General features: G+C 39.3%; 1 protein-coding gene across 1 annotated transcript in view; it reads left to right on the forward strand.

The window, feature by feature from the left end:
• The window catches only part of LOC137400923 (neuroblast differentiation-associated protein AHNAK-like), a 42,119-nt gene that overhangs the window by 21,142 nt on the left and 8,821 nt on the right, over positions 1 to 12,156 (forward strand). Inside the window, exons 27-42 of the mRNA XM_068087264.1 lie at positions 74 to 562; positions 729 to 803; positions 943 to 1,230; positions 1,328 to 1,906; positions 2,005 to 2,490; positions 4,032 to 4,331; positions 4,429 to 4,917; positions 5,032 to 5,119; positions 5,643 to 5,744; positions 5,857 to 5,939; positions 6,111 to 6,224; positions 6,348 to 6,410; positions 7,049 to 7,894; positions 8,230 to 8,320; positions 8,470 to 8,565; positions 8,967 to 9,004. Of these exons, the coding sequence (XP_067943365.1) occupies positions 74 to 562; positions 729 to 803; positions 943 to 1,230; positions 1,328 to 1,906; positions 2,005 to 2,490; positions 4,032 to 4,331; positions 4,429 to 4,917; positions 5,032 to 5,119; positions 5,643 to 5,744; positions 5,857 to 5,939; positions 6,111 to 6,224; positions 6,348 to 6,410; positions 7,049 to 7,894; positions 8,230 to 8,320; positions 8,470 to 8,565; positions 8,967 to 9,004 (4,227 nt within the window). The remainder of the gene's footprint in view (positions 1 to 73; positions 563 to 728; positions 804 to 942; positions 1,231 to 1,327; positions 1,907 to 2,004; positions 2,491 to 4,031; positions 4,332 to 4,428; positions 4,918 to 5,031; positions 5,120 to 5,642; positions 5,745 to 5,856; positions 5,940 to 6,110; positions 6,225 to 6,347; positions 6,411 to 7,048; positions 7,895 to 8,229; positions 8,321 to 8,469; positions 8,566 to 8,966; positions 9,005 to 12,156) is intronic.

Consider the following 12,156-nt stretch of genomic DNA (forward strand, 5'->3'; position numbering starts at 1 on the left):
ATTATTTTTTTGTAATGTGTGATTTACATTTCTTGTTACAAGTTCCTTTACAAATTGTTCATTAATTTTACAGAAGGTAAAAGCTTTGGTATCAAACTTCCATCATTTGGAAAGCCAGATGTAGATGTTAAGGGTCCTTCCCTGGATCTGGGAGGAGATGTGAAAGCACCTTCCATCGATGTCAAAGGTGACCTGCCAAGTGCTGATGTCAAAGGAGATATTGACTTGCCTTCTGTTGACCTGGGTGGTGATGTGCGAGGACCTTCCGTCGATTTCAAAAGCGACCTGCCAAGCACTGATGTCAAAGGAGATATTGACTTGCCTTCTGTTGACCTGGGTGGTGATGTGCGAGGACCTTCCGTCGATTTCAAAGGCGACTTGCCAAGTGCTGATGTCAAAGGAGATATAGACATGCCTTCAGTGGATGTAGACAAGCCAAAAGGAGGAATTTCACTTCCTAAATTTGGTAGATCACGATCTCGTTCCTCTTCTTCTTCATCCAGTAGTTCAAGTAGCAGCTCAAAGAGCAGCGGCTCTGATAAGAAGAAGTCTAAAAAATCTAGTAAGTGGACAAAACTTATTATCTCATTTTTGTTAAACAGTACATTGCGTTTCACTGTTATATTGCTCAGAAGTTTTTTTGCTTTTTCATTAGCACATCCTAAAGCTGTTAGATATTTGATTATTGCGTCATTCACACTCTTTAAAGTCTTTCATTAATTTTACAGAAGGTAAAGGCTTTGGTATCAAACTTCCATCATTTGGAAAGTCGGATGACAAGAAAAAATCTAAGAAGAAATCTAGTAAGTATGGAAACTGTTTACTGGCTCATTCTGGTCAAGATTCTTTTCCCAATACTTTTTCAAACTTTTGACAACTGACGAATTTGACTACATCATCTATACTTTTTAGGCCTAGTCCAATTATATTCATATATTTTAGAAGATAAAGGCGTTGATATTGAAGCACCGTCAATAGGAAAACCAGATATGGATGTTAAGGGCCCCTCTGTGGATCTGGGAGATGTGCAAGCACCTTCTGTCGATGTCAAAGGTGACCTGCCAAGTGTCGATGTCAAAGGAGGTATTGACATGCCTTCTGTGGATGTAGACAAACCAAAAGGAGGAATCTCTCTCCCTAAATTTGGTAGATCGCGATCTCGTTCCTCTTCCTCTTCATCCAGCAGTTCAAAGAGCAGCGATTCTGATAAGAAAAAGTCTAAGAAATCGAGTAAGTGGACAAAAATTGTTATCGGTTTTCCATGGATAAAATTATTTTTTCGTAATGCATGACTTACATTCCTTTAAGTTGTTCATTAATTTTACAGAAAGTAAAGGCTTTGGTATCAAACTTCCATCATTTGGAAAGCCAGATATAGATGTTGAGGGTCCTTCTCTGGATCTGGGAGGAGATGTGAAAGCACCTTCCATCGATGTCAAAGGTGACCTGCCAAGTGCTGATGTCAAAGGAGATATTGACTTGCCTTCTGTTGAGCTGGGTGGTGATGTGCGAGGACCTTCCGTCGATTTCAAAGGCGACCTGCCAAGCACTGATGTCAAAGGAGATATTGACTTGCCTTCTGTTGACCTGGGCGGTGATGTGCGAGGACCTTCCGTCGATTTCAAAGGCGACCTGCCCAGTGCTGATATCAAAGGAGAGATTGACTTGCCTTCTGTTGACCTGGGTGGTGATGTGCGAGGACCGTCAGTCGATTTCAAAGGTGACCTGCCAAGTGCTGATGTCAAAGGAGATATAGACCTGCCTTCAGTGGATGTAGACAAGCCAAAAGGAGGAATCTCCCTTCCTAAATTTGGTAGATCACGATCTCGTTCCTCTTCTTCTTCATCCAGCAGTTCAAGTGGCAGCTCAAAGAGCAGCGGCTCCGATAAGAGGTCTAAGAAATCTAGTAAGGGGACCAAAATTGTTATTGGTTTCTCCATGGATAAAATTATTTTTTTGTAATGTGTGATTTACATTCCTTAAAGTTGTTCATTAATTTTGCAGAAGGTAAAGGCTTTGGTATCAAACTTCCATCATTTGGAAAGCCAGATGTAGACGTTAAGGGTCCTTCTCTGGATCTGGGAGGTGATGTGAAAGCACCTTCCATCGATGTCAAAGGTGACCTGCCAAGTGCTGATGTCAAAGGAGATATTGACTTGCCTTCTGTTGACCTGGGCAGTGATGTGCGAGGACCTTCTGTCGATTTCAAAGGCGACCTGCCAAGCACTGATGTCAAAGGAGATATTGACTTGCCTTCTGTTGAGCTGGGTGGTGATGTGCGAGGACCTTCCGTCGATTTCAAAGGCGACCTGCCAAGTGCTGATGTCAAAGGAGATATAGACCTGCCTTCAGTGGATATAGATAAGCCAAAAGGAGGAATCTCCCTTCCTAAATTTGGTAGATCACGATCTCGTTCCTCTTCTTCATCCAGCAGTTCAAGCAGCAGTTCAAAGAACAGCGGCTCTGATAAGAAAAAGTCTAAGAAATCTAGTAAGTGAATAAAAATTCATTAATTCATAGATCTCTTAAGAATGTTCAACTTTTGATCGTATAATGTTTCGTTGGCAATGCGTCACTCATACTCCTTAACTCTTTGCGTATCATGATCACGAGCCGCAGTATAGCCGTAGTATAGCTCAGCGCAGCTTTTGCATATGGCCAAGAGCCGGGTGGTGCAGCTTTGGTAGGCTTCATTCAAAAGGTTGCTGATTAGTGAGGAGGTAATTAATTTGCCTATTGTATCTGTACCTAAATGAAATAATTACAGTGGTCTGCACTTGTAGTGGCCACCTCGGGACAGGCCTAAAATTACCACTATAACTGGCGGCCACTATAACCGAGGGTAGCCAGGTTTTAGTGGACATATGTAAAAGCGTGTTTTATAGTATGTTGATCCATTTGCACAATAGTAACACAAAATCATATATTACGGATTCGTCAAAGAATCATTACAATAATTCTAAATCAATTTACAACCACTTGTCAATTCTTTGTTGCGTTGGTGGAAACTTCTTTCTTATACGATTTTCAAGCCTGCGTTTTAGCGAGTCAAAAGCGTCCATCTCGTCAAATCTCTTCCGACTATTTGTGATCACCAACTTGTAACATGTAATCAAGCACTATTCAGCAAGTTCATGGCATCCAAAAGGTGAAACTTGCAAATGACATCGTTTGCAAAAGTATTTTCATTGCTGTCTTTAATTACGCCAATGACATTTTTCCGACTTTTGCGTCAAAAATCCACCTTAAACGTACGAATCACTTCCATATCACAGGGTTTGCAAAATCAAGATTGTGTTTGGCAGAAGAAGTTTCACCTTGATGGATTTTAAGCCTCCGACTTCAACATGTGCCGTGCAGTTGTCGATGAGCAGCAGAACTTTTCTATTTTCATGCTGGAAATTCTGGTTCACCATTCGCTTGGTTTAGTTTGTGTATCCACTTTCTAACTTTCGGTAGCCACTATAAAAGGCATAGTTTACTATGTAAACATTCTGTACCAGTCCGAAATGGCCCCTATATTCGACTGGCCACTGACATAGTTTTATTATATATGTATCTGGCTGAAAATGTTAGCAAGCGCTGTGATGCTTGTTAGCTTTTCTTTATGCTTTTGCCGAATCATTGGTTTATCTGACAGCTTTTTCTAGTCATTATTTTTCTGATAAAATAAATTCAGTCGCTATTCTGCCATCCAAACTGAACGCACATCGAAACTGAAACTTGTAACAGCCACTGTATCCGTGAACACTATAAGCAGTGAACACTGTATCTGCATGTTTTGAGCCAATAAAAATAAGTTTATAGCCCGGCCTGAGCATAGTTTTGCTTTGTAAAAATTTTATTTTTTGTCGCAAACTTTTCTTAGCAATGACTAGTGATGTCAGATGCATTACAGTTGCGAAGGTTTCATTTATTTAGATCAGTAGACTTTGGGTGGTAAAAAAATTAATTTGTAAGCGAAAGAGTTTCATGAAAGTTGGGTGCATTGGAATAGTTGGAAAGGAGTATTTAGCTCATTAATTTTGCAGAAGGTAAAGGCTTTGGTATCAATCTTCCCTCATTTGGAAAGCCAGATGTAGATGTTAAGGGTCCTTCAGTGGATCTGGGAGGTGATGTGCGAGCACCTTCCGTTGATGTCAAAGGTGACCTGCCAAGTCCGGATGTCAAAGGAAGTATAGACCTTCCTTCTGTAGATGTAGACAAACCAAAGGGAGGAATCTCCCTTCCTAAATTTGGTAGATCACGATCTCGTTCCTCTTCTTCATCCAGCAGTTCAAGCAGCAGCTCTAAGAGCAGCGGCTCTGATAAAAAGAAGTCTAAGAAATCTAGTAAGGGGACAAAAATTGTTATTGGTTTTTCCATGGATAAAATTATTTTTTGTAATGTGTGATTTACATTCCTTAAAGTTGTTCATTAATTTTGCAGAAGGTAAAGGCTTTGGTATCAAACTTCCATCATTTGGAAAGCCAGATGTAGATGTTGAGGGTCCTTCACTGGATCTGGGAGGAGATGTGCAAGCACCTTCCTTCGATGTCAAAGGTGACTTGCCAAGTGCTGATGTCAAAGGTGGAATAGACATGCCTTCTGTTGACCTGGGCGGTGATGTACGAACACCTTCCATTGATGTCAAAGGTGACCTGCCAAGCGCTGATGTCAAAGGTGGAATAGACATGCCTTCTGTTGACCTGGGCGGTGATGTGCAAGCACCTTCTGTTGATGTCAAAGGTGACCTGCCAAGTGCTGATGTCAGAGGAGATGTAGACCTTCCTTCAGTGGATGTAGACAAGCCAAAGGGGGGAATTTCGCTCCCTGGATTTGGTAGATCACGATCTCGTTCCTCTTCTTCTTCATCCAGCAGTTCAAGCAGCAGTTCAAAGAGCGGAGGCTCTGACAAGAAGAAGTCAAAGAAATCTAGTAAGGGTGTTACTTGGTTGACTGCATCATTCTTTTGTTGTTAGAAATAAAACTATCCATATCACGAGCCTGTTGCTGAAAGTATCCATTGACATTTTTCCTTTTTTGTTGTAGAACGAAAGGGCTTCGGTATAGGATTACCGTCATTTGGAAAGCCTGAAGTTGAAGCACCTCAATTAGAGATTGACACATCCAAACCCGAGTAAGTCAGCTCCTGCTTTCACCTAACCTGGGTAAAAAAACCCAACATTTGTAAAACCTTTCCAAGCAGAATACATCTCAATTTTTAGTGCTCTTTGTCATTTGTAAATTGATTGTGTAATATTCATCAAAGACTGATATTTAGATGTAGAAAGCACAGCACTATTGCTGGCTTCACTCATGTGTAAAATAGTTGGCATTTTTGCGATGTTCGGTCTTGTTGTCATTTCAGTATTATACTTTCCTGTCTGTTTTAACTAAAACTTTCTTGTCAACCCTTGATTACCTTTTCTTGTCAGTTGTGGCTTAAAATTTTCTGTCATCTTTAGATTACATCTTTTTGCTGCTGCAGATTGCATGTTACAACAAGATTTGATCTTCAAATATTCACCCAAACTAAATGTACAGGGAATCAGGGATGTATGTACTAGTTAGGGTGGAAGAGTAGTAGAGATGATGTACATACTCCGATGCTCCGATGGTCAAATAAAAGATTGACATCGTTCTTACATGTTTTTTTCTAGCCTTCCTAATATTTCCCAAGATGCACCCGTTGTAAACATTCCACAAGCAGATATCACACTACCAGATGCCAGTCTCAGTGGGGATATTGGCGGTAAAGCAGGGTAAGTCTTTTAGCGTTGACGTCAAAATCTAGAATTACAGCTCGTTTAATTAGACACTACAAGCAGTAGTTATAGTCACAGCGGCGAATCAAGTCCAACATATTTGTTGTAGAGTTGCTGCAGAGGTAGACTTAGAGAGACCTGAGATTGATTTGGAAAAGCCAGAGTTCAATATTCAGCATCCTGACATTAGCGGTGATCTATTATTATTACTTGCTGTCTGTAGTAAAATAATCAAGCTTCATAATGCTTGTTTAGCACTTCCTAGGTACAGAAGAATGCTTTTGTGTTTTTAAGCTTTTGTTGGCATGCCATATATGCATTTTGTTGAAATGACTTCTATAATTTGCATTGATTGGTGTACAGTCGGAGGCAAGAGTCCGAAGGGAGGAATCTCTTTACCTGGATTCGGTAGATCAAGATCTCGTTCTTCTTCATCCAGCAGTTCAAAGAGCAGCGACTCTGATAAGAGGAAATCAGGTATTTTAATTGGATGATTCTAGCATCTGTATCGCGAGAGCTTCCAGAGTTTGCATCAAGCCTTCTATACTAGCTGCTATCAATACTAGCTGCTAAAATGACCTTTAGAAATTCTGTTTGCAGGCTTTGGCATTGACATGCCTTCATTAGGGGCAGCAGTCTCCAAGCCAGATGCCGATGTTGGCGGTAAGCTATCACGAGCTCAATTCTATCATTTCCTGCATGTAGTGTTTCTGTGCTTAACGTACTGACTTTAACCTAGCAATAAAAATGTCTAGGAAGAGCAATAACTTGGCTACGGCTGCATTGTAAATTCATCATGATAGACTGATTTCTTTTACTATTGCTGTACATTCGTATGCCTCCTTACCAAATAGCAAAGTAATGCTCATAAAAAGTAGATAATGCATGCTTAATATGAAACTTATCTATGTGAAATTACTAAACGATTAAACTCTACTACATTCCCTTTGACTTCCTACTGCACACCGCTGCCTTATTGGTTTTTATTGTCACCTCCAGGCTGGTTGTTCTGTATATATCTTTTGTCACCTGCATGCAGGCTGTTCTGTATATATTTATATATATATATGTATATATATTGTCGTCTGCGTGCAGGTTTTGCTGGATATATATATATACATGTATATTGTAATATGTGTGCAGATTGTGCTGTATATATGTTATCAAATGTGTGCAGATTGTGCTGTATATATGTTATCATACGTGTGCAGGTTGTGCTGTATATATTTCTTGTATATATCAGCTTGAATTTTGCTCTGCTAAACCTGTATGCTTTAAACTGCATGGCCACGTCTTTTCAGGAGTAGTCGATGTACCCACTCCTGATATCAATGCACCAAGTTTGAACACAAACAGTACTTTGGCGGGTGACTTTGACGCAGATGTTTCACTGCCGTCCGCATCAATAGGTCTGCCTAGTGCCTTGGCGAGTCTTAAAAGGTCATCTTCACAATCAAGTTCATCTGATAAAAGTGACAGCGAGTCATTCGGAGCAAAACTTCCTTCAGTCGCGCTAGGCGGCGGTCTGGATGTTCATGGAAGTATTTCAGCACCTGACATCGACATCGAAGCACCAGTCGTAGATATCAAGGCACCAACTGTTGAGGCAGATCCCACCAGCGTAGATATTGAGTTACCAGGTGTCGATTTCGAGCCTCCAACTGTAGAACTTGATACGCCGTCAATGGTTATGTCCGCTCCATCTGACAACCTCGAGACTGACATTGCGGTCAAAAGTCCATTATTTGAGTCTCCGTCTGCGGATCTAAATGCACCATCTTTGGATGCTGATGTCTCAGTACCTGATGATGTAGGTCTTTCTGCAAAAATCGAGGCGCCATCAGTTGATATTGATTTGCCGGCACCATCAACACCGGCTGGTGACTTAGATGTTAGTGGGCCTTCTGTTACCATAGGAACCAAACAACCAGATATAAAACTAGGCCCTGATGCAGAGGAAGAAAGTCATTCTTCAGACAAGGAAGATTCCAAGAAGGGCGGGTTTTCCCTTTCACGGCTGTTAGGGTTTGGCCGCTCACGATCATCGAGTAGCAGTTCAAGTAGTTCATCAAGTAGCAGCTCTAGTAGCTCAAGTAGTTCGTCAAGTAGCAGTGACTCTGACAGTTCCAAAAAGTCAGATAAGTCGGGTATGTGGTTGGTAACTCCCCTAAATTAGCGAGTTAACTAACTTCGCTGCTCAGTAACTGTAGTCTGTCTTGTCCATCGCACAATCATTTGCATGCTTGTCTTCATGCTGTTGTCTGCTATGTTTGCATTATTGTTTGCTAGGTTCGCATCCGTTAATGGGTTACTGTAAAGACTTGTTGCTTTGGTCTCATGCATCAACTTGTCATATGTTTATTGGTCAAGTTTGTGCATGTCGGCATCTTACTGTCTTGTTCGATTTCATAATTTCGTTGGGCAACCATTAAATTGTTTTTATTACATGCAATGAATGTTCAGTAAATCAACATGACTTTAGATGGTGGATTCGGATTCAAGTTACCATCATTTGGAAAGAGTAAGAAGGATAAAAAGAAGAAGAAATCAAAGAAAGGCAAAATGACTATAGAGTATGTATTTTCTGTAAAAGCTGTGAACTGATTATGCTGATCCTTAGTTAGTAAATGCTCAAGCAGTGGAACTTTTTTGATTAAGTATATGTTTAGTATAGTAGTATTTATCTTCTCTTAGTTAATTTGTGTTCATGTCATTTTCTCAGACCTTCAGCTGATCTAGACACAGAAATATCCAACATTCCCAGTGAAATCAAGCTTTCCGCTGTTGGACCCTCTGCCGGAGCAGATTTAGATGTAGGGTAAGTATCATAGGTATCTCTCACATCTTCGCTTCTGACCATTATATGAGTCCTGCTATGAAGGTCTTTTCTGTCACAATTAGTAATATGTTTCACAACGAATAGTTATAATTTAGTGATTATGTAATCGGTGCTCTACCTGAATAGCTATTTGTTAAGTTGCGAAATCTCTGGCGATCTATATCCTGATGACTCGTATCATAAAAGTTTATCGTAATGCATTATTAGACAGTCTGTATGAAAAACTATGCACTTATTTGTTATTCTACTTGCATAGTTTATTGAATGCTGGTAGCAGAATTCTGTTGCATTCTCAAATGGCAGTGGATTTACGTAACAAAAAATTCGGTTTCTTGAAGGAACTCTTATAGAATCTCTCTAAATGTTTTGATTTTTTATAGAGCATCAAGTGATATGAATGTCAAAGTGGATGCTCCAGGTGAGTACCCGCAGACTTATCTTTTGTAGAGGTGATTTACAATGGGCCATTCGTTAAAAGTCCTTGGGAAGTTTGTTTTCTAACTTTCATGGATAATTTTAGCCTTTCTAGTAATTACAATCATAGCTCGACATACTAGCTTAATACGTCTTCGGACTGAGCTCGTATGGTTAATTTACTCATGTCTCAAGGCACTATTTTCTATATAAAAGAACTAAATACAAATTAATTATTTATCACTCTTTGAAAAAAACACATAAAACAAGATATTACGGTAAAAGAGTAGTGAGCGAGCAAAAGTAACAAATGGCAATTTAGGTGTTAAAATCTGGAATAAAATGTAACATTACTATGTATACTAATTACTATGTATACTAATGTAAGTTTTCACCTTCGAGACAGATGCAGTGGCTAAAAGACTTGACAGCAAGGGGTTCAGTACACAAAACTTTTGTGACACTACATGTCAAAAACTTTGAATTTAACTTAAATGAATTTAGTTTGCTAAACACGCACTTGAAGTTAAGTATACTTTTACTAAACTTTCTTTAATTTTGTCATCGTAATTTTTTATTACCCATTTCCGGTTTTGCACTTTTTGCCTCGCGTTCACTATAACTTTTAGCCAACCTTTTAAAAACTTTTTCCAAATTGATGCAAGGAAAAGACTGAGTAATGCTGTTCTTGAAAGTGGTCACTAGATGGCCATCGAGAGACCACTTTCAAGAACCAGCTTATATGCTCGTATCTCAAAGATTACTCGTATCTCAAGGAAGAAACTTGCTCGAAAGTCTGCTCATGACTTTTTCATATGTTGGTGCACTCGTATGTCGAGATATGACTGTACAGTGAAACCTCGGTTCTAAAACATAATTCATTCCAGAAGGCTCGAAAACCGAGCTGTTCGAGATCCGAAACGATTATTCCTATTAGAACTAGTGTATGTAAATTTTAATCCATTCCAAATCGAGAAAACAACTTCTGTAAAGTATTCTTTTAACATTTTACACCATAAACTGTACTGTATACCACATACTATAAATAAAAACTGGTAGATATAGATCGCGTTTATTTGTAATAAAAGATTTTCTGTCTATGATGATGAAAAAAATGTAAATATTCTATATGTTTTGCTCTTAAAACAGCGAAAACATTCTAGGTTGAGATGCAATACCAAAAATTGCAGAAATTGATAATGAAACAGCAAAAAATGCAACAGATCAGTTACATCAAAAATCGTCTGAAAAAAGAAAATATAAACAGCAATAGCAAATTCACTTCACATCTTTGAAGGAAAATCCTCCAAAACAATTTAGGGTAACTCTACTGGAGGGGTTGTCTGACTAGAAAATTTCTTCGGTAGATGGACATCGTCCCAGATGGTTTCTATTTTTTGTAAAGAATTTATGAATCGTAACTTGCTTCTCCCTTTGTTAACGGATGTTTCCATGCTGTTTCCGGAGCTGTTACGAGTGTTTAATTCCAATGCGCATGCTCCGGTTCGGTTGAGAACCAAATTTATGTTCGAGATCCAAGACGAATAAATCTCAAATATTTTGGTCGACAACCAAATTGGTCGAGAACTGAAGCGTTCGAAAACCGAGGTTCACTGTGCTAGATGTGTTTTCTCTTACCAAATCAGCTGCTCATGTGCTTATCTCTATTATTTGAAAAAGCTGGTTTCATGAACAATAAGGTTATTAGTTGTGTGTTTATTTATACATAAAAGGGTGCAAAATAACTGTCAACATACACTCCAAATAACTGTCAACTTTTATGCTGTTTTTAAGTATCTTTTATGCTGTTTTTAAGTATGCGCTAACTAATCTACCGTTACAGGTCAATGCATTGGTATCATACTGTCCAGAGAGAATTTAATGTCTTTCTTTAGGAATTTGTGAGGAGTTGGTCATTGACAAACAAACCTCACTTTCTTCAAACTCATCATCATCCTCTCTTTCCTGTTCAAACAATGAACAAATGCGAGCCTTTGAGTTACTTGCTGCAAAGGCAGACATCAAAACAGATGATTCTTTGCAAAGGGTTAGGCCCTTGTGGAAAAATGATTCTCCTTTGGTGGACTCAGATGCTTCGATGCTTGATTCAATGCGTCAGACTAGCTCAGGAAAACGTTTCCCAAATTTTCGGCATTCGCCGGACAGCGAGGTTGAAACAGACATGCAGGCGAAACAACTATATGCGGAGGCAGACATTTCGAAAATCAGTGATGAAATATACATGCAAAGAGAAGGTACTGCCGTCAAAGAGTCTTTTGCCAATATAGATCTTCCAAATTCTAAATTGCTAGAAAAGGAAGAAGTTGGATTCAAAATGTTAGATAATAATTTTCCTAATTTTGGAAAAAGCAAAAGAGAAGTTGATGCATTGTGCTCTGGTTACGGTGTTGACACGTCTAATGTCAAAGCTGGTGTTGATGTAAAAGAGTCATCTTTTGAGGTTCATGGTGATGTTGGCCCACTAAAGAGAGATGCTGTCATTCAAGGGCATCCTGCTTGTGTCGATATTGATACGCTTACTCCAAAGCAAAGAGAAGGCTTTGGGTTCAAGATGACTGACAAGAATCAACACAATTTTGGAAAAATGGATAAAGGAAGAGTTAATGCAGCTTTGGATGTTTCTGGTCCTGGTCAAAACTTTTCTGTTGTTGATGTAGACGGGAAATGCTCATCTATTGATATTGATGCCCCAAAGGTTTCTGGTAACATCGAAATGCCAGAAGACGATGATGAAGGATCTTCTGCTAATATTGATCTGTCTGGTGGCAGCTCCAAAGGAAATGAAGGATTTAGGTTCGGAATGTCAGACTTCAACCAGTCCAAGTTTAGAAAAAGGAGCAACAAAGGAATGAAGGCAGATTTGAATACTTCTGATCCAACCATTAACTTACCAAACGTCAAAGCAGGAGTTGATGTTGAAAAACCAACAGTTGATCTAGACATTTCCAAGGGTTTTGGCAGTATTGATCATCACAAAAATGATGTTGACATAGTCAGGTCATCTGCTGATGCCACTATGGACATGTTGGGTACCAAATCTAAGGGAGAAGGTAGGTTTGGATTTAAAGTGTCTGACATAAATCTACCAACGTTTAGAGAGAAAGGGGAAATTAGTTTTGATAGAGAAGTTCTTAA

Source organism: Watersipora subatra, chromosome 7, assembly GCF_963576615.1.
Source record: "Watersipora subatra chromosome 7, tzWatSuba1.1, whole genome shotgun sequence".
In the NCBI taxonomy this organism is placed as follows: Eukaryota; Metazoa; Bryozoa; class Gymnolaemata; order Cheilostomatida; family Watersiporidae; genus Watersipora; species Watersipora subatra.